The 22,147-nt window shown below is 43.3% G+C and overlaps 1 protein-coding gene across 5 annotated transcripts in view; it reads right to left on the bottom strand.

Moving 5' to 3' along the window:
• Positions 1-4,541: 4,541 nt before the first annotated feature.
• Positions 4,542-22,147, bottom strand: part of frya (furry homolog a) — a gene marked incomplete at its 5' end in the record, with an annotated part of 65,676 nt that continues 48,070 nt past the window's right edge. For 2 of the 5 annotated variants that reach the window (XM_079514376.1, XM_079514379.1), the window contains 22 exons: positions 4,542-6,728; positions 7,198-7,403; positions 7,827-7,937; positions 9,392-9,475; positions 9,632-9,730; positions 9,819-9,968; positions 10,955-11,162; positions 11,546-11,709; positions 12,504-12,641; positions 12,907-13,107; positions 15,419-15,589; positions 15,705-15,779; positions 16,066-16,230; positions 17,493-17,672; positions 18,583-18,723; positions 18,839-19,009; positions 19,109-19,206; positions 19,330-19,922; positions 20,270-20,364; positions 20,787-20,974; positions 21,201-21,322; positions 21,787-21,988. In XM_079514376.1, coding sequence (XP_079370502.1) covers positions 6,470-6,728; positions 7,198-7,403; positions 7,827-7,937; positions 9,392-9,475; positions 9,632-9,730; positions 9,819-9,968; positions 10,955-11,162; positions 11,546-11,709; positions 12,504-12,641; positions 12,907-13,107; positions 15,419-15,589; positions 15,705-15,779; positions 16,066-16,230; positions 17,493-17,672; positions 18,583-18,723; positions 18,839-19,009; positions 19,109-19,206; positions 19,330-19,922; positions 20,270-20,364; positions 20,787-20,974; positions 21,201-21,322; positions 21,787-21,988 — 3,821 coding nt within the window. In that variant the 3' untranslated portion in view covers positions 4,542-6,469. Of the gene's footprint in view, positions 6,729-7,197; positions 7,404-7,826; positions 8,056-8,126; positions 8,145-9,391; positions 9,476-9,631; positions 9,731-9,818; positions 9,969-10,954; positions 11,163-11,545; positions 11,710-12,503; positions 12,642-12,906; positions 13,108-15,418; positions 15,590-15,704; positions 15,780-16,065; positions 16,231-17,492; positions 17,673-18,582; positions 18,724-18,838; positions 19,010-19,108; positions 19,207-19,329; positions 19,923-20,269; positions 20,365-20,786; positions 20,978-21,200; positions 21,323-21,786; positions 21,989-22,147 lie in introns of those variants that run through there. The other 3 variants (XM_079514375.1, XM_079514377.1, XM_079514378.1) reach the window with 3 other exon arrangements.

Raw genomic sequence — 22,147 nt, 5'->3', positions numbered from 1 at the left:
CACTAGATGGCTCAAGGCGGAGTTTCTGACGTCGTTCACCCGGCAGCCATCTTACTTCGGGGCTACAGTACAGTATGTTCAATGGCAGCTCAAACAGAAACAGTCATAACTCGCTCAAATCTTGACGGATTTACAAACGGGTTGGTTTATTACAAACGTTGTCAACGTGGCTATGATTCAGGATGCTTATCTGCTTAATTTATGTTTTTTATATGAACGTCGTATAAAATCATATACGTATGCGGACGTCTCTGACGTTTATAACAAACCAAACCGTTTGAAAATCGGTTGAAAATTGAGCAAGTTATGGTCATTTAAGAGTACATGCCCCATAGACACAATGTTATGTGTCCCGAGGTAAGATGGCCGCCACGTAACGACGTCGCTCTCCATTGGCCAACAGCGCGGGTGAGCTATCTAGAGTTTATATATATCTATGGGTTTTTAGGCCCGGCCAATCAGAAGAAGGCAGGTTTAGGGCCCGGCCAATCAGAAGAGGGCAGGTTCAGGGCCCGGCCAATCAGAAGAGGGCAGGTTTAGGGCCCGGCCAATCAGAAGAGGGCAGGTTCAGGGCCCGGCCAATCAGAAGAGGGCAGGTTTAGGGCCCGGGCAATAAGAAGAGGCAGGTCTTTGGGCCCGGCCAATCAGAACAGGGCAGGTTTAGGGCCCGGCCAACAGAAGAGGGCAGGTTTTTAGACCCGGCCAATCAGAAGAGGGCAGGTTTTTTGGCCCGGCCAATCAGAAGAGGGCAGGTTTTTTGGCCCGGCCAATGAGAAGAGGGCAGGTTTTTGGGCTCGGCCAATCAGAAGAGGGCAGGTTTTTGGGCCCGGCCAATCAGCACAGGGCAGGTTTAGGGCCCGGCCAATCAGAAGAGGGCAGGTTTTTTGGCCCAGCCAATCAGAAGAGGGCAGGTTTAGGGCCCGGCCAATCAGAAGAGGGCAGGTTTTTGGGCCCAGCCAATCAAAAGATGGCAGGTTTTTGGGCCCGGCCAATCAGAAGAGGGCAGAATTTTGGGCCCGGCCAATCAGAAGAGGGCAGGTTCACGGCCCGGCCAATCAGAAGAGGGCAGGTTTAGGGCCCGGCCAATCAGAAGAGGGCAGGATTTTGGGCTCGTCCAAAAACCCAGTGCCCACCAGTGCCTCCCCAGTGTCCCCCAGTGCCTCCCCAGTGCCCACCAGTGCCTCCCCAGTGCCTCCCCAGTGCCCACCAGTGCCTCCCCAGTGCCTCCCCAGTGTTCCCCCAGTGCCTCCCCAGTGCCTCCCCAGTGTCCCCCAAGTGCCTCCCCAGGGCCTCCCCAGTGTTCCCCCAGTGCCTCCCCAGTGCCTCCCCAGTGCCCACCAGTGCCTCCCCAGTGCCTCCCCAGTGTTCCCCCAGTGCCTCCCCAGTGCCTCCCCAGTGCCCACCAGTGCCTCCCCAGTGCCTCCCCAGTGCCCACCAGTGCCTCCCCAGTGCCTCCCCAGTGCCTCCCCAGTGCCTCCCCAGTGTCCCCCAAGTGCCTCCCCAGGGCCTCCCCAGTGTCCCCCCATTGCCTCCCCAGTGTCCCCCCAGTGCCTCCCCAGTGCCTCCTCAGTGCCAACCCAGTGCCTCCCCAGTGTCTCCCCAGTGCCTCCCCAGTGTCCCCCCAGTGCCTCCCCAGTGCCTCCCCAGTGTCCCCCCAGTGTCTCCCCAGTGCCTCCCCAGTTTGACTGCATATTGTTCTTATTGCCGTTCTTCTTCTTCTTATTAATTCATTCATTCATTAATGTATTTATTTATTGTTTTTGCCAATCAAATCTATTTCTAATCAGTACCAATTTATCAGCTTATACTGTATACTAGTATTCCATTTTCTTCTTTATCCTGTATGAGTTTTCTCTCCTGATTGTATAAAATTGCTATCCTGACCTGAAAATGCTTTTTCTGTTTACAAAAGAGCTGGAGAGACCGGGAGGCACGTTACTGAACAAACACAGAACGTGGAAAACTCTCTCTATACTTATAAATGCAAATAAACATTTTATTGGCCCAGCCAATCAGAAGAGGGCAGGTTTAGGGCCCGGCCAATCAGAAGAGGGCAGGTTTTTGGGCCCAGCCAATCAAAAGATGGCAGGTTTTTGGGCCCGGCCAATCAGAAGAGGGCAGAATTTTGGGCCCGGCCAATCAGAAGAGGGCAGGTTCACGGCCCGGCCAATCAGAAGAGGGCAGGTTTAGGGCCCGGCCAATCAGAAGAGGGCAGGATTTTGGGCTCGTCCAAAAACCCAGTGCCCACCAGTGCCTCCCCAGTGTCCCCCAGTGCCTCCCCAGTGCCCACCAGTGCCTCCCCAGTGCCTCCCCAGTGCCCACCAGTGCCTCCCCAGTGCCTCCCCAGTGTTCCCCCAGTGCCTCCCCAGTGCCTCCCCAGTGTCCCCCAAGTGCCTCCCCAGGGCCTCCCCAGTGTTCCCCCAGTGCCTCCCCAGTGCCTCCCCAGTGCCCACCAGTGCCTCCCCAGTGCCTCCCCAGTGTTCCCCCAGTGCCTCCCCAGTGCCTCCCCAGTGCCCACCAGTGCCTCCCCAGTGCCTCCCCAGTGCCCACCAGTGCCTCCCCAGTGCCTCCCCAGTGCCTCCCCAGTGCCTCCCCAGTGTCCCCCAAGTGCCTCCCCAGGGCCTCCCCAGTGTCCCCCCATTGCCTCCCCAGTGTCCCCCCAGTGCCTCCCCAGTGCCTCCTCAGTGCCAACCCAGTGCCTCCCCAGTGTCTCCCCAGTGCCTCCCCAGTGTCCCCCCAGTGCCTCCCCAGTGCCTCCCCAGTGTCCCCCCAGTGTCTCCCCAGTGCCTCCCCAGTTTGACTGCATATTGTTCTTATTGCCGTTCTTCTTCTTCTTATTAATTCATTCATTCATTAATGTATTTATTTATTGTTTTTGCCAATCAAATCTATTTCTAATCAGTACCAATTTATCAGCTTATACTGTATACTAGTATTCCATTTTCTTCTTTATCCTGTATGAGTTTTCTCTCCTGATTGTATAAAATTGCTATCCTGACCTGAAAATGCTTTTTCTGTTTACAAAAGAGCTGGAGAGACCGGGAGGCACGTTACTGAACAAACACAGAACGTGGAAAACTCTCTCTATACTTATAAATGCAAATAAACATTTTATTGGCCCAGCCAATCAGAAGAGGGCAGGTTTAGGGCCCGGCCAATCAGAAGAGGGCAGGTTTTTGGGCCCAGCCAATCAAAAGATGGCAGGTTTTTGGGCCCGGCCAATCAGAAGAGGGCAGAATTTTGGGCCCGGCCAATCAGAAGAGGGCAGGTTCACGGCCCGGCCAATCAGAAGAGGGCAGGTTTAGGGCCCGGCCAATCAGAAGAGGGCAGGATTTTGGGCTCGTCCAAAAACCCAGTGCCCACCAGTGCCTCCCCAGTGTCCCCCAGTGCCCACCAGTGCCTCCCCAGTGCCCACCAGTGCCTCCCCAGTGCCTCCCCAGTGTTCCCCCAGTGCCTCCCCAGTGCCTCCCCAGTGTCCCCCAAGTGCCTCCCCAGGGCCTCCCCAGTGTTCCCCCAGTGCCTCCCCAGTGCCTCCCCAGTGCCCACCAGTGCCTCCCCAGTGCCTCCCCAGTGTTCCCCCAGTGCCTCCCCAGTGCCTCCCCAGTGCCCACCAGTGCCTCCCCAGTGTTCCCCCAGTGCCTCCCCAGTGCCTCCCCAGTGCCCACCAGTGCCTCCCCAGTGCCTCCCCAGTGCCCACCAGTGCCTCCCCAGTGCCTCCCCAGTGCCTCCCCAGTGCCTCCCCAGTGTCCCCCAAGTGCCTCCCCAGGGCCTCCCCAGTGTCCCCCCATTGCCTCCCCAGTGTCCCCCCAGTGCCTCCCCAGTGCCTCCTCAGTGCCAACCCAGTGCCTCCCCAGTGTCTCCCCAGTGCCTCCCCAGTGTCCCCCCAGTGCCTCCCCAGTGCCTCCCCAGTGTCCCCCCAGTGTCTCCCCAGTGCCTCCCCAGTTTGACTGCATATTGTTCTTATTGCCGTTCTTCTTCTTCTTATTAATTCATTCATTCATTAATGTATTTATTTATTGTTTTTGCCAATCAAATCTATTTCTAATCAGTACCAATTTATCAGCTTATACTGTATACTAGTATTCCATTTTCTTCTTTATCCTGTATGAGTTTTCTCTCCTGATTGTATAAAATTGCTATCCTGACCTGAAAATGCTTTTTCTGTTTACAAAAGAGCTGGAGAGACCGGGAGGCACGTTACTGAACAAACACAGAACGTGGAAAACTCTCTCTATACTTATAAATGCAAATAAACATTTTATATTAAATGATAAATGGTGCATTTATATAGTGCCTTTATCCAAGGCGCTTTACATGCATTACATTCACCCATTCACACACACATTCATACACTGATGTCGGTGCAAACCATGCAAGGCACCAATCAGCACAATTAGGGGTTCAAGACTTGCTCAAGGACACTTCGACACTAACTCTGGGGGAGCCTGGGTTCAAACATCCAGCAACTCTACCCATGAGCCACCGCCTCCCCTATTAGAATTAAACATGTCATGCTCAGGAATGCCATGTGGAAACTGTAGTTAACAAATGTAGTATATTTCTTTATTGTTACAGAAGTGTACATAACATTAAGTACAGCACATTGCAAAGGCAATAGTATTTACAAGGTGAAAGGCTATATCAACTCTGTTTCTATGGAAGCTTTACACATGTATTTCCTTCATTCTACAAGCAGATAAAGTTGTACACATCATACAAATCATAACAATAAACAAGCAAAGCCCCCACTGCTCTATATACAATCTTCCATTATAATAATTTATATATATATATTCATAAATATTACTTATACACTTTATAATACATAAAATATTCATGCTTGGCATTTTTAACAGATGGAAAAAAATGTAAAGCATGTTTATCTTATGCAAATAATATAAATAATTCTATTTTCTAATTGCTACACAGTAGAGGTACAGCAAGATTATTTTCAGTAACAGATAACCCACACAGCGGCATTTAAGTTGATGAGATATTACAGTAGATTTGCAGCATGTCAAAGTAGATGAATGTGTGAGGATCACTATCCATAAATTAATTTCTCCATTATGGTTGTCACATTCACACACACACACACACGCACGCACGCACACAGACACACACACACACACACACACATACACATTAGCAATGAAGCCTCCCTTTTCCTGTACTAACAATTTCCACTTTTAGCCACAAACCCATGACATTCTTCTGTGATGGAGTAAAAAGCATTGCACATTTTCCCTTAACAATCAAAACAATCAAATTATCAACAGTCAGGCGCACGGCAAAAAATCCTGGGCCACCTGACACCTGGGCCCCATATTATTAATATTAGACATAAAAAAATAGGGTTGCACTGATATCACTTTTTCATGGCATAGAAAGAGTGCTTATTTTTTGAGTACTCGCAAATGCAGAGTATGAGTGTTTTTAATGATATTGCTATTTTGTCTTACTGTTAAGCATTATTGTTTAAAATGCAACAATTGCATATTCTTTTGCATTTTAGCATACATGTATACTGAGCAGGACTTGCCGCCTTAAAGTAGTAGAAACATAAATTATCCTAAATGTATATTCAATTAGGCCTAGCAGTTGTTTAACAACCAAATAGCCAATTATTATGTGCTCGTCCCTCCTGGTTATGGGATCGATGTCACTTGTAAACACAACACTTTGCAAATTTCTTTTGAACCTGTGACAAAATGTGACACAGTGCATCTTCAAAATACTCCAAATAGCCAACATTTTGGACACAAGGAACAGGATGAAAGCGCACTTTAAAGAAAAAAAGGGGGTTCCTGCCATTGACGAGCTTCACCGATGATAATCATTTTAACCTGGTATCTCTCGTATGTTCCAACAGATGGAAACAGATGATCCATTGTGGCAAGCCCTGATGGGAATTAGACGAAACAAGAAGGAGAAGAAGAATCTTTCACATGTCCCAGGACCCCGTCTAAGTCTTGTCTCTTTGATTAATTCACCTCCCCCACACACACACACACACACACACACACACACACACACACACACACACACACACACACACACACACACACACACACACACACACACACACACACACACACACACTTTATCAAAGCAAAATAACTTAACTTAGGTCTGTCATTTGTTAAAGGTGAAAGTTATTGACCTCAGTAGGCAGTGGCCGCTTGTGACATCTATTATTAGTGCAATAACAGCCCCCATTTCTTTGCAATAGCAAATTCTCACATGTTGTTCACTCCAACAGTATTCCTGCACATCTGAAGATCTGAATATATGACATTGTTAAACATATTTACTCTGAGTAAAAACAGAAAGAGGAGTTTGTTTCCCCGGAGGAGAGAGCAGAGTGCTTGATAAACACTATGATGACAGCAGGTCCCCCAAACAGGAAGCAAGGCTAACCCTACAGGATACTATGGAGGGAGTGGAGTTGCAACCTGCAAGCCTTCCGTCAAAGACTTATTCCGGACACACTGGAGTCTGGGAGGAACGTTGTGATGGCCCGGTAGCCCTGGGCCCGTCTGATCATATCCCGAATCTCTCCATTGAGTTCCATTAATTTGATACAGATCTCTGTAAGATCCTGCTGTGAGCCCACCAGAGCAAAGGTTCCCGTCTGACCCAAGGTTTGATGTCTGAAGTAGATGTTTAATAATGTCTGGATCTCATCCTCAGAAGGAGTGCCGAAGATGTCATTGGGCCATATTGTTCTGCACAGAAAAAGGTCAAGTAACTTATTCATTCATGTAGACTAGAGCAGTGGTTCTCAATCTGTGGGCCGGCACTGGTGAGCAGTGAAAATATTGCAAGTGGGCCCCCAAATAATTGGCAAAACACTCAGATTTAAATTATGAATGATATAACATTTATAACTAGAAATGCAGTCTGTCGAGCTGCTACTAACTAATGTCTAATACAACTGCTGTTCTAAATCCTTTAGACCCGTTATTTACCTTATATACCAACCTTGAAACGTACCTTAGTTACGTCACCATCAACAGCCAATAAGGGACCACCATTCTACCTTAGCTACGTCATCAAGAATGGTGGTCCCCTATTGGCCGGTGGACAACACCGACATACCCAGCCGATTACAGTACTTACGCGCTCTGCTTGCGATGTATGATTTTTTTTTAAATAATAATAATAACAACATGGCATAGACAATGAAGAGTTTACCTGCATTCACGAATGTAGCGGATGGACGCGAAGAACTCATTGTTTTTCAGATCTTCCAAGATGGCCTGCACAGCAACCTCGGAAGAGCTGAAGGTGGGATCAGAGTAGGAACTTTCCTGGGCAGCAAGGTCATCACTATTTACAGAGGTGGCAGCAACCCGTAGACCTTCCTTTAGGTCATTGAGCTCTCTGGACATATTCATCAGCTAATAGTAGAAGAGAGAGACATCCACGTAAGGACCATACTGGCAGTGTATACTGGTATAATGGTATACTTAAAATGATCAGCATTATTATTATTATTATTAAAAATATGACTGACAATAGTCCCAGGAGAAAATACTATTTATGCACAAAACTTCAAACATCCATGAGATCACATACTTTGGTTTCATTGGATAAATATCCAATGACTCAAATATTCAGGAAAGTTCGGTAATGGTTAAATGACTATGGACTAATATTGACTATGGAGAAAATTAATACATGCGTGAAATCTAAAAATAACAAAAAAGTCTATGTTTGAGCGGTGTTGCTCTGTGATTTCATGTTTTACTACATGCCATACAATAAATTATAAATCAGGATTAAGTGGTTTAAGCAGGTTGTAACATGGAAAATGCACCTACCTCAGGAATAGAGCTTATAGCATGGACTTGTCCAATCAGCTTACAATAGGATTGAAAAAGCAGCAATAGCTGAAAGTGGAGTTTGTAGAGTCGTTGACAGAGCTCCAGTTGCTGAAAATGCAGAGCAAAAGGGGTTAGATTTCACCATTCACACACTACTCACTCAACTACTCACGTAAATACAGTACAAGAAAACACAGGGTGTTGGGACTGACATCCTGCAGCAACTCTGCACAAGACACAATAAAATATTATATATTACCAAATAGACTGAAGAGGAATAAGCCATTTTTAACTTACTGCCAAAGATTCCATTTGCTACAAAGCAAGCATGTTATAAGATAGAAAACAGGTGAGAGGGAAACAGGGAATCAAAGATTTGGCATGCAGTGCATCCCTTAGCAGCATTGCAGCAATGCATCCCTTAGCAGTTAGAGCTTGGAAGAGTGGGCAACCAAACATTGTGGGCACCTCAATAATAGGTCCTCAAAAAAGAAGAATTTGGAATATGGTCTGAAGTACTGTAAAGTATTCATGATTTGAACTTGCTTGAACATTTAATTTAATATTTATACAATTTCTAAAAATGTAAGATTTGAATGGTAAAGTTAGGTCTGAAAATGATGCATGTTTGTGAAGCGTGCCTAATTTTTACAGTTTATCCATTATATGGATGCATGTTCAAATCCTGAATACTTTACATTGATTCAAACCCTTTTCCAAATTATATTTATTTATTTAAAAAAAATTGGGGAAAAAAACAATTTAACATTGAGGTGAAAACAATGTTTCGGTGCCCCCTGTGTTCCTGTATCCGATCGTGGTGAGCAATATTTATATAGGGCGTATAACACATGCAGAAAGAGAGAAAAGACTGAATAAATAACTGAAAGGAAGGCTGCATGTCCCAATGAGTCATTAAAAAGCCAAGCAAATAAACTTTGCCTTTTTATCAGCACAAATGCACTCACTTTGGATTGAGTCTCTTGACCTGCAATGTTGTTTGATATCAGCTTTATGAGGGCCAGGTTTTAGTTTATTATAATGCTTACATTGTTTACACATACATATATATGTTTACACACATATATATACCGGTATATGTTTTTGTTTTTCCTAATAGCAAGTGAGTGTAAATGTTTACTGCTGGAATTAACGCAACTTAAGACAACCCATGTCCCATGCCCAGCAGAATGACAACAATGCTCGCTGGAATGAGAGAATCAATGTGAGGTGTTGCAACCAAGGGTTTCCCAGAAACTTGAGTTTCAAATATTGAAAGAAAATAAAGTATCACTCACAGAACTACAGTACCAGAGTATTCGAAAGGCAGAAAGTACAGTATGAAAGGTCAGTTGAAATGGAATATTGAGTATGCAACCATTTTCTAATAATCACATAGCTTTATACAGCTTTGTGTATGTTAGCAGAGTCATTAATTGCATCTGTCAGTGAAGCCATACATTTTAAGGTTGCATTTGAAATAAATATTCCCTCGATATAACAAGAATTTAATATTATAAAATTCAATTCTCATGAGTGTTATAGCATAGACAAAGCTTTACCTTGTCCTCGTGCTCTGCTGGTTGGCATGTTATCACCGTGCCCTCTGTGCTTCTGGGAAAGGTTGCCTTGCAGTTGTTCAACCACTGTATGTAAGAGAGGCGGCATCATGTTCATTACAAAAGCAAACACAGCGGAAAATAGACCCGTAAAGGGTACAGGTCTATTATTATAGTCACATAGTTCAAGCAAATTGTAATGGTGACATTTTTACTCAATAGCAAAGTATTGTTATTCCTTACAGAGATAGCGGCCTCCTTTCTGTTGTTGTAAGTATCAAGGTACTCCTGAAGTTCCAATACGCTGAATTTCATTTTTTCAAGAAGCCCATAGGACATGATCTGTGAAAAGCAAGAGGTTTTCCTTTTATAAGTGCTACTCCCATCTGTACTTTCACTTACACAGTAAAGGGGGCCAGAAATTACTTACAGTGTCTGCGTCAAGGAAGAAAGTGGGACACTCTGAGCATGACGTCAACATCTGAGATGACCTCAAAAACTTTGATCCTATTCCTCTGAGTCCATCTCCAAGGTAACTCACAGCATCACAAGTCAATGTGCAAAATTTGTTCTGAATACTCTGCAAAGCAAAATGACATGTTGTCTTGGTTAATCACAAACCATCCCAGATACGTAGGCTATGTTCTATTAGCCTGGGATCCAGACTGATTCACTCCGATTTCTTTCTCACTGTGAGAAGCAAAAAGGGCAAAAATAAAAATAAAAAATAAAAAAAAGTAATACGAACGGAGTGAATCAGTCTTAATTCCAGGCTAATGTTCTATAATTATTTCAGGTTTATTGTGAAGCATTCCCCTGTCAGGTTTATTGTGAAGCATTCCCCTGTCAGGTTTATTGTGAAGCATTCCCCTGTCAGCTTTGGTCAGTGAAGTGAATAATGTAGTTAATGAATGTCTGAATAAGTACAACTTAACTAAAGAACACCATTTTCCTACTTTTGACCTCTTCTGAAAGGCTAATACCATTAAAAGATTAAGAAAAATAGTATCAACTAATGTTCTTAAAGGTGTAGGGTAAGTAATATGTTGTTGTTAAAATAAGTGTTAAAGCTGATATTCTGATCTTAATCATTGCTACAGAGTGTTCAGTAACAACCAATTTTATCCAATCATGAAAGAGAACTCATACAGAATAAACAAGTGAAATTGAAACTGATGACACAATGAAATGAGCATACAACATTTTAACTGGAACACTGAAATTGAACCTGATGAATTGGTAGCCTACTCTCTCCTGATGAATGAAATTTGCAACCTGAACCCACCCAAAAATGCATTTTCTTTAATGAGCGGAAGAGACTGGGAGAGCCCTGTCACTAAACAAACACTGTATAGCAATGATAACTATTTTGAATATATAGTTTGGACCTTTTCACAAAACCGTTTAGTTTTAACCATAAAATATCACTTACCCTGTTTCATGGACAATTACATTTATTTTCACAAGGCCCACTGTCAAATAAATGGCAGTGCTGTATATGCAGGATCAAAAATGTAATTTGTACACTCTCTGATTTAAATGAGCACTAAGGCTTTTGCTGTGTACCTGGAACAGTGAAGAGAACACATGGAATGTGTAGACTGCACAGGATCCATCTGAGTCTGACACTAGCTGGTTGATGTGACTCCGCCACGCTTCCTCTGCATCGTCACACACGGCTGGCTGGAAAGCTGCGAGGATGGCAGAGAAGAACGGTGACGGTGGAGGGGAAGAACAGCACTCCATCATGTCATCTCTCTCCTCCTCGGCCAGGCTGAGAGCAACATAGAGACATGACATTAGGAAAAACAGCTAATGCATTAACATCCATGGCACTGTGCTTTCCAATTCACTTCATGTATAAGTAGAGGTGTGCAAACTGTGCATAGCTGAGCCATGTGGCTCGTCGCCTTTCATTTTGGGTTTCTGGTAGCGTGTTACACACACACAATATTGTTCGACTACATCAGCTATTGCGCAACAACACAGTACAACAATGTATAAAATAGGGCTTAAGTATTTAACCAGACTGATCGATTTAATCTAAATTAGAATACATACCTACACACCTGTAGTATGTGTGTAATACCATGCCACTGACTGTCCGCAAATTGCAATGAGGCACAGCTCAACTAATAAGATTATAACTGCACACACCTGGGTAAACAGCCATCAAAGTCTAGTTCTCCTCTGTCATCACCATGAGACATGTCCAGAGTGAAACTGTCATGGCAATGAAATTCAGGCGGAAGTTCACTAATTGAGATAGAGAGGTCATCCTCATTGCCATTGGTGTCCTCATCCTCTGTTGACACATCAGCCTGTGATGGAGGAACAAGGACAGATATGCTTTGTCAGTGTGCAGGAAAGAAAACAAAACAATGCACAGGCATCATGCAAAATATGTACCTTCTTATGTATTACAGTACATGATTGGGGGTAAAATGTATACACTAACCTTTCCACGGGACACTATGGACACTCCTTGAGGTACTTCGTTTTATTTGGTAAATTATTGAGCAGAAACCGTGTCAATTGAATGCTGAATGAGTTTGTTGCAGAGGACCAGTACCATGGTCTCCGCACACTCATGTTTTGGGACGGGCAATGTGTAAACCTTTCTCAGCCTCCCACATGCCAAGTTATTTTAGTTGTTGCTTTCAGCCTCCAACACATAAGCAATAGGTATACACATTGCCTTAAATAGACAGAGAGTGAGACTATTGCTGTCAAGAAGAACCCCACAGATGCCAATAGAAAACACGTGCCACCATTAAAGTATTGCAGAAACCACCCCAGACCCCTAAGCATTATGCAATGCCCATTTCCAGGTTTTAGTTCCGTTTTCATGCAACTAGTAAAAGATCTAGCAAAGACTGGGCCATGCACGTTTCTGATAAGGTGAAACAGACAAAAGTCAAAGAGCCACAAAATAAGATGTATAACCAAGAGAGACCACAACATGTATCACATGCAACATCTAAATAATTTCCAGAAAGGTTACGACAGAATAGTTCTATTTGGCAGCATTAGTAAAGAACTCTAGTATAGAACTGCGATAGGAATAGGAGTGAGTAGGCCCCAATATCTCAGACACTCTGAATCCCTTATTCACCCGGTGCTTCGAGTCCTCTGGCACCTCGAAACTAGGATTTCTGGTGTTCAGAGCAGATGGGTCAGCTGAAGATGTATCAAAGGAGGCAGGCAGAGAGTCCATGACATTGATATCAGCCGTTGGAGAAATGCTGAGAGTCTGAAAAGATACAAAGTCAAACATGTTGTCATCGACTGAAAGCAAAGAAAGCAACAGAGGGCGAACAATGAAATGTTATTTACATTTACACCACCATACATTAAACTGATAGTATGTGGACCATCAGTCCTGGAATGATACAAAGACAAAATCAAACTTAAGAGCCTCACTAAAGAACAGTGGATTTCACCATGTTTTAAAATCAATATTAAGTTGTGAAGTATATTAAATACCATTAATGATATTTCCCCAGCGGTGAACTTACGAGCTGTGAGTGTGAGAGGATCTGGCTAGCGATGAGAGAATCCTCCTCAGATGACTCATCAGAGTCTTCGAGGGTGATCTTGTTGAGGCTGGGCATGCTGATGGACAGCTGACTTTCATCCAGGGGCAGCGGGTCACTCTGGTCCAGACTGTCCATGGAGCGTCTCCGCGCACCCCAGTTGAAGTTGTCCATAGTCTCTCCCTACAACAGAGCATAGCCTTGAGTGACCATGTGCAAGTAATAATCTCAAACACACATACAACTGCACACACAGTCATGCTGTACATGTCAAGGGAGCGGACAATCCTTGGGTGAGTTATTGCCCACTCCAACCAAGCATGGAGGGTTTTGTTGACCTTGACTTTTCATCAGGACACGATTCTGATTCTGGAGATGTTAGCTAAGTTCCACATTCCACAATGCTTTAATGCAACAAATAAAACAATAGATACTTCCTGTGGTGGTGCTGGTGACCAGCTGAAATTGTGAAGGGGGATTGCATTTTTAAATACTTCCTTTAAGCTAAATCTAAGGAAAACCATACTAGATTTGTGGCCAAAAGTTTAGTTTAAGTACTGCATACAACAGGGTTAACTACTTTATTTTCCTCAAGTTACATTTAAGGAAAAGCAAAGCATACTATATTTGAGGCCAAAAGTTTAGAAAACAGTTCTGACAGGTTATCATACCATTAAAACTTGGTGTGACTAAAGTCTAAAGATGAATGTAAAGTATAGAATTCTTGCTGATTCTAGCAATTTCATAGTTTCCAGATAATCTGACATTTTTAGCTGGCTCTAAGAGAAGAGCTGACATCATGTTCCAGGATCCAAGGATTGTCTTTGTGTTAGAAAGATGGGAACAGCAATCAGCCTGTCCCAGTTTATGTAGCAGTATACACTGTAAGCATTTTTCAATATACTGAGATAAAGAAAATAGCCTGGTAAGCAATTTCCCCTTTTGACATCCGTATATATAAAATAAATATTATACCTCGGCCATATGAGTCAATGTTGAGTAAGCAAATATTTGTATTTAAAAACAAAGTGTCATTACCATGTAACCACTGTGAGATTTGTTATAACTTAACTTTGGTTAAGTTAACTTTGGTATATCTTAGTAGTAATGATAACTGATTATAACTGAATGATGAGTAGTAATGATAACTGATAGTTGAATAGTGCATACAGTACAATATGACATGTTTTTGGCTTTTATGCCTTTATTGATAGTATCAAGTGAAGATGGACAGGAAAGAGGGAGAGAGAGAAGGGGAGAGACATGCAGCGAAGGTCGTCTTGAACGGGACTCAAACACGCGACGCCCTGTCAGGCCAAAGCCTATATGTGGCATGCGCCTGAGGCTGGACCACCTGGCCAGCGGGCGCCCCTACAATATGTAATTTAAAGCCATTTACACACATTCAATTAAATACTGTATGTTAAAGATTTGGTAAAGGACATTGTAATAACTAATTCTGTTGTGCCACTGGGTGGAGCTCATTGCACATCTGAGATGCTTAATCCACAACTACAGCTGTTTCCAGTTATTCACTATATAGTATTTCCATATTGATCAATTCGCATTCTTTGGATTGGGTGACAGCAATTCTTTTATTGTTTTCCTGAAACATGTTTGGATTAAAATACTAGATGTGGACATAATACGGTATATGCCATACTTATGGCATATGTTTTTTAATAGGTTTCCTTTTTAATATATTACACAGATAAAAAAATAAGCCAAATTTAAATACCGGTAGGTAATATAAATTTGTAATTGCCTTTAAAGGCAATAAGTAAGCATCCCCCACTCAAGGACGAAATGTGTATTATGTGATAAACTGATAATGTATTGTATGCTTTAAAAATAAAAATCCATCAACATAGATAATAAATTATGCTTACATAAAATATCCGAGTGAACTGAACAAGAGGTCGAGGAATCTTGATCTTGTTTAATTCGTTATTATGCTACCTTTTGGCTGTGGCTGGAATACCATGAATAGCATATTTAAAACATAACATTGAGTGAATATCTCTACCATCTTATGATACTTATAAAAACACATCCAAACATGCACATTATTACTGTATACCGCATGACATGCACAGCATCATACTCCGACATCAGAACAATCCACTGTGTAATAGTGGAAATCCCACATTCATCTAAGAACACTACAACAGGACTGAACTTACCTGTAGCTCCTAGATGGCAAAGAAAAAAAAGCAGAAAAAGAAACCCATTACACAAACAAGGCAGAGATTATTACATTACATTTCTGAGGAATGCATTCTTGAAGGCAAGCTCAATCTGTGATCTGTGATCAATATTACGCTTAGATATGTATTATCCTGTATCCTTGTCGTCATTTTTGTGTTAGAATTCTGACCATTTTATTCTCCAAAATACATCTCTGTCCAATGTGAGACAGGAACCAATGAGGAGGACTAATGATTTGTATTTTCAATGGCTTTTGAAACCTACAGGTTTGTGCACGGGGTCTCACCTCTCCATCTTCCAGCTCCACGTCAAGGAAGTCAAAGTCCCTGAAGACTCTGAACTGCTGCTCCGAGGTCGTGTCATCCATGTTGTCCAGGTCACGGGTGCCGTCATCAGAGGAAACCAGGCTAGGCTGGTGCTCCATTAGATCCAGCTCCCCACAACTGGAGAAAATCACCTACAGGGGGAGAAGAAAGTACATTTCAGACTTCAATAACAGAATGCCAAAAACACAGAACCTCTTATTATTTCTATTCTTGTTTAGTACTAAGCACGTCATGCATGTGTCTTACGGAGGGATTCTTCGTCAGTCCAACTTCTTGTCCACACAACGATAATACATTCACCAACTTCTCCCTGGTTCTTTTCTGTAGAAGTGAAGAGGAAATTAGACTCATAAAAAAGGAAATGTCACTGTGGGCTAAAATGAGATCATAGCCAAATGTGAAGAATGTGCTCTTACATGAACCTCGTCGCAGTTAAACGCTAAACAGAAGTATAGCTACTTCAACTTTAACATTCTACTGTTTACTATGTGAAATATCTATTGTATTACTTATCTGAAACATGAAAGCTCCATTATAACTCCATGACAATGTTTTATAAACAGACATTGTGATTTTCAAAACCCTGTACCAGTAAATGGTTGCTCACCTGTGACGACTGTGGCCTCTTCCAGCTGACCGGAACCAGAACGTTGTTGGTGGTGGATCCAGAGGAGGTGGAGGAGGTGCTGCGGGTCACCGCTATGGCTCCGTTCTTCCCCTCCGCCCCCGGAGAGCCCTGCAGCTCATCATACCGCCGACCTATCACAGGTGTCTATGAGCACGGACACAGACAGACAGGTGGAGAGGGGGAGTCACAGTAAGTCAGACGAGAAGTGGAGGTTTGAAGAAGCGTATAGTGTCATCTCTGTGCAGCAGATCTGTGGCTCAGGCTCCATGGCACTGTAGCTCCTGCCTCTTCTGTGAGGTCAGATCGTATATACAGTAGCTCCAGTATGATTGGTAAGTATCAATTTATACAACAGCTAGTTCACTGTATCACTGTGGGCACGGTTTGTAATCCTTTGCTCTTCTAAAGCCTGATCTTTCTAATTATTTCGTTCCAAAACAATAACGCAAAGGAGGAATGATTCAAATAAATATGTTTTACTTTCAGAAGCAAGCTGTTTGTAGTTAACTCTAAAAATACCAAAAAACAAACATTGGTTGATGCATCTCAAGCTTCAATGCACTGCTTGTAAGCTCTCCAGCAGTTTTGAGTCTTACTGATTCACATACAAAGGACGGCAGCGAGAGCTGACATCATTTCCTGCCATTCATACTACACCACACAAATAGCTCCCTGTTCAGTTCCCACACATACACTACGCCACCCCATATCTTTGCCATCACGTTCAGGCTCTGCACAACTTGGTTAATTGTGTTTACCTTTAAAGCTTTCAAGCTAATCTCATGGGGTTTGGTCAAAAATTAAATGCTGTACAGCTGTACAGAAGGGGAAGAATTGCTTCCTTGCCCCCCCCAAAAAAAAATGATGAATTGACCACCCAATCTCATTGTGCACCACACCCTGGAAACTACAGGAGGAGAAACACAACAGGAACACAAAACTAGTATTGAAAGAGTGTAGGAAGGGACCCAAATGGTTTTGGGTGCATTGCTACAGTACAGTTGGAGGCCATCGATATTGTCCTTTTCTTTTTGCTGAGTTTTGCGTGATCTGCGCAAAAGGACAGTTAACCCATTTTGGGCGGGAACCCCTTTTGGTGTTTTAAACATTGTTATAATTTAGCTATTGAAAAATAGCAGATCTACAAGCTCATAGCGCGCCACCGAGTGGCGCGCTACGAGCTTGTAGGTCTGCTATTTTTTTTAAATCGTGAAGATATTTATTTCAGAAAACTGGAGGATTTAGAAGGATTTTTGAATTTTTTGAGGTCAGGCCTAAATGGGTCAAATGATAAGGGACAATATCGGTGGCACCCAACTGTATGTCATTTTTTGTGAGAGAGAAATCACCTCAGCTCCTGAATAAGTTAATTATGTCATACAAATGACTCATCTGGTGTCTCTAACCTCAGATATGTCAAAGTGGAAGTCCAATGTTTTCCCAGGCAAGGCCTTGGACGACCTATCCCAGACACGACTGACATCCTCGTAGCAGACGTCACTTTGTGGCGATGACGGCTGGACCAGACTTGCAGAGCGAGAGACCACCAGCTTCAGAATATTATGGGCTTCCCTCCAATGGACAGTCTATGGTCAATTTATAAATACATTATTATTATTGTTTTTATTATTATTATTAGTAGTAGTAGTAGTAGTAGTAAAGTAGAGAGTAAAGGCACACCAACAATTAACACAAACACCACACGTCTGTATAGATCTAGTATACTGCAGTCGTGTGTATACAATATGTCTCAAAGCAAAATAACTATCAAGGAAACAAATGGCGACATGAAAGTAAGTAGACTTCATTAGCAGCTGGGTAGACTATTTATAGAAACAGTTTGTTTAGAGGGTGTGCCTTCAAATGTACTGCACCGCCACACACGCACGCACGCAAACACACCCCACCAAACAGCTAGAGACCTAACAGGAAATACAACAGGCCCCAGTTATACTAATGACATCATTAACATGTCTAAATGTTGGCACAAGTATTCAAAGTTATATGGCGCAGTTATACAACGTTTATGCCAGGGGTCTGCCATGTTTTTATTTTGCCATGTCAACATTCATTTTAATGACACCACATAAAACAAATCCAAGATATTTTGAATGTCCACGAATATAACCTTTTTCCTTCTTTTTAAATAGGCCTAATGATCATTGGACTCAGAGCAATAACCCACCTATCTCTGAGACTCCCTCCCCCAGTCAGTTTTAATGAATGTGAGGGACTTCATTTATTTGTCTAAATTATTTTAAATAGTTTATTTTAAACCACAAATCCTCTCTCACACTTATGCCAGTGATCACCCTCCTTTGTGGCAATGTTGGCACCGGTGCCTGAGGCTGCTTATGGAATTATGGAAGTGTTCATTTCTTATCAATGAGCCAATAATGTGAGATGTGTACAGTTAATTCAGATTCAAATACAGTATGTGTGATTATGGAATAATATATTCTCCATTTACATCTCACATGCTTTAATCAAACTCACCTGAACAAATTTCTCAATGGTCTTGAGTACTTCCACATTGAAGGGTTTGGCCTGAATCCCACTGAGTTCCATGTGACTCAGGAGGCTGTAGATGATCTGTAACAAGGTCTGCTGCATGCTGGGGAGACCTTTCTCTAGCAGCTGTTGAGGCAGAAGGTAAATAGCAACTCATTTGATATGTTCAATCTAACTACAGTTACAATATATGTGCCACACTCAGAATAAAATGTATAAGAGTTACAACAGCTGTGCAAACCTCTGCCATGTATGTAACCATGCTGATGGTTATGTCAGAGAAGGCTTCGTGAAGATATCGACACACAACGTTGACCCAGGAGAAGCAGCCTCGTGTGTAGGAGTGTGTTTTATACAGGGTCATGACATGAGCTAGGTTTGAGAGTTTGGCATTCTTCTCCTCGAGGCATACCTGGAGGAAATGGAGGAAATCACATTGTAAATACAAATATATTCTGAGAACATGGTTGTAACTTGTAATTATGAAACTGCGTGGGACGTAGAGACTGACCTGAGCTATCCTCTCAGCAACATCTTTACAGAACTGAGTGGGGCAATCGAAGTTCTGTACAAGATGAGGGAGCAGACAGAGAACATTCAAGGGGAAACCTGGGAGGGGAAAATAGATACTCATTTCCTTCACTTTGAAAATATTGATGTTCACATCCATCAGGAAATTCCTCGTGGGCAATTTATTTATTGAAAACTGCAGTTATTTTCAACGTGGTGTACCTATGGCTTGTGAAGTGTCTACCACAGGCACTCGTGAGACAGGTGTGAGCTGACTGAAGAGCTGAAGGGTGAGGTCAGTGGTGGAGACAGAGGTGAAGCCCTTTAGCAGCAGCTGTTGGAGCCCGGAGAAGCTGCTCCATTTGAGCTGGCTCTGCAGCTTCTCCAGCTTCTCCCTGTTCTCCTGCTTGTCTAATGACACATGGCCCAGCAGCTTATTCAACAGCTTCAGAGACATCTGATACTCAAACTCAAAGTCCGACTCCATCAAAGACACGGCCACCCAGAAGATGGTGACCAGCAGGTTACTAGGGTGATTGACATTATTTGGGTCCGTGACGTTGTCTTTTGAAGATGACTGGCTGTGGGCTCTTGTCAAAACACCCTGCTGAACGCAGGCCTGGATACGGTCCATTGTTGCGCTGCGAGGGGGGTCAGAGCACCTGTCGGTCTGGTCAAACTTCTTTGGTACAGAGGAGCTCCTCTGGTGTCGGCTACGGTCAGCTCTCCTAATACCGTGGCTAAGGTTGAGCTGCCCTGTGCTCTTCCTGTTAGACATCAACTTCCCATTGGTGAGGAAATCTGGCGACGATGCCCTGGAATGCACACAAACAGCACATGAGGCACACTGCCTCTCTTGGTGACATGGCCAGTTGACCATCCATGCTTTCATTTACATTTACAACCCATTTTTTCACCCAGTGTCAATTATCTGATTCTAATGTAATCCTGGGCGCTACGCTTCCTCTGCCAACCTGGGGGGGGCAGCGGCCCATACACGCCTTGGGTATGGGCACTGACGACGCGGAGGAGAGAACACGCATCCCCAGCGGGAATCGAACCCAGGACCTTCTAGCTGTGAGGCGACAGCACTACCAACTGTGCCACCGTGCCCCCCACCCATGCTTTCATGAAGGAGATACAGTATGGAGGAGGTACAGACCTTGTCAAGATAGCCATCAGATCATTGTTCTTTAGACATTCAGCCAAGTTATCCGCCACAGATTCTAGCGTAAGCAACACCTCCATTACATAGCCCTGAGAGAGAGAGTAAGGTCATTTGCATTAATGATGGCATCTGCATGGTGTTTTCATTATTTCTGTGAAATCAGCAATGTTAGTAAATGCAAAAATAACAAAAATAAATGTTGCCATTATAAACTACAGCCAGCAATCTACTTATGTTCATTTGTTCAAATTCAGGAGTTTTCAAGGTCCATTTGTTTACAAAGCCTACAGTAATGTAATCTGTTGCTACAATAGATGCCTGGTTGTAGCAATTATAGTGATTTCGGTGCCAAAGCTCAGAGTCAGCATCACCAGTTTATTAGAAATGACATACTGCATAGGGACAGTGGAAATCCCAAGATTGGTTGTTGGTTGAATGCACAGGAATGCAGTATAATGCTGTATTGTACTCATATAGTTCTGTGCCTGTGTCACAGACACAGAATACTAACCTGCACTTCTTCTCCATGCTCTCCCACTACCTCCACCAGCCTAGAGAGCAGGTCAGACACCGCGTGGGCAGAGAGAGGCTGCCGCAAGGCTCGGAAGACCTGGAAGGAGCGGCCAGCGTAATGCCGCGAGGAACTACACAAGGCTGTCTGTAGGGCCGCTTCACTAAGCTGCTGCTCCAGGTGGAAATCTGCTAATGGATAGACATGTAAGAGTTCATGTGGTTTACACACATTTTTAATTAAATTATTTAACTGTATTATTATCAAACAATACAGTAAATATAAAAACATATCGGAACAGAACGGGGATAAATCACCCCGCCCGTGTTTTAAAAAAATGAATGACCGGGAGTCAATCAAAATAATAATTGAGTGAATATTATCATGGTATTGTGCAGTGTTAACACATAATACCTGACTTAGACTCTTTGAACACAGAAACCACATGTCGCAGAAAGTTGGTTAACTGCTCAGTGCTTTTTGAATACTGGTTCTTTGGAGAGATGTCTTCATGGAACCACAGGGGTCCATATGCTCTGAAAAACAACCGCACACCACCCACTATCAACTGACATGAAGAATGTAATTGATCACAATCAAAGCCTGTCTAGCCTTTGATTCATTGACCATAAGCATGCATTCTTCCAATCGCTAAGCACATGTGACTGCTTTTAGTTCTTGGGAAAATAGAAAAAGAAGAAGAAGAAAGATAACATTTTAAATAAAAATAACTGTTGCACAGTGATTGGAAATCCGTTACAATATGTATTCCAAACCACTAGGTGGCACTTTAAATCAAGCAATATCAAAACGAGGACAATGTGGTTAAAAGTGTTTTAGCACCAAATACCTGGCCCTAATAAATCATTATAATGTGCATACTGTAGCTAAAACTACTAAGTGCTGAGTCAACAGGAGGGGAGCAGTTTGAGTGATTTTCAGATGAGGTCCGAGGCCAAATGCATATTCATCTTTGCATCCTTGACATGAACTTCAGTACCTGGTGGTCAAGAATTCTATCAATTTGTGTGTCTTTTGGTCCAATCCATTAGAGGTGACCAGCTCTTCCACTTCCTGGGAGATCTCTGGCAGGTTGCTGATGCTCCCTCCTAGGCTGAGGCTGGACGACGTGGAGGATGAACTCAAACCTGAATCTGGCACAGGGGATGCCTGGTATTCCCGCAGGAAGTCGAATACTCCTCCTAGACACAACAGGGGGACAAGGGAGTGTCCTCAAAGATTACAGGGGTTTCATATTTGAGTTCACCATCCTTGCTACCATGTTGTGAATACTCCACAGCAGCAATGTCAGAAGCAATACAGATAGAGAACATAATGAACAGCATGAGCTGTGTTTTGGC

Source organism: Electrona antarctica (genome assembly GCF_951216825.1).
Source record: "Electrona antarctica genome assembly, chromosome: 11".
In the NCBI taxonomy this organism is placed as follows: Eukaryota; Metazoa; Chordata; class Actinopteri; order Myctophiformes; family Myctophidae; genus Electrona; species Electrona antarctica.
The sequence above is the reverse complement of the archived record's forward strand: the minus strand, read 5'-3'. Positions and strand labels throughout refer to the sequence as shown.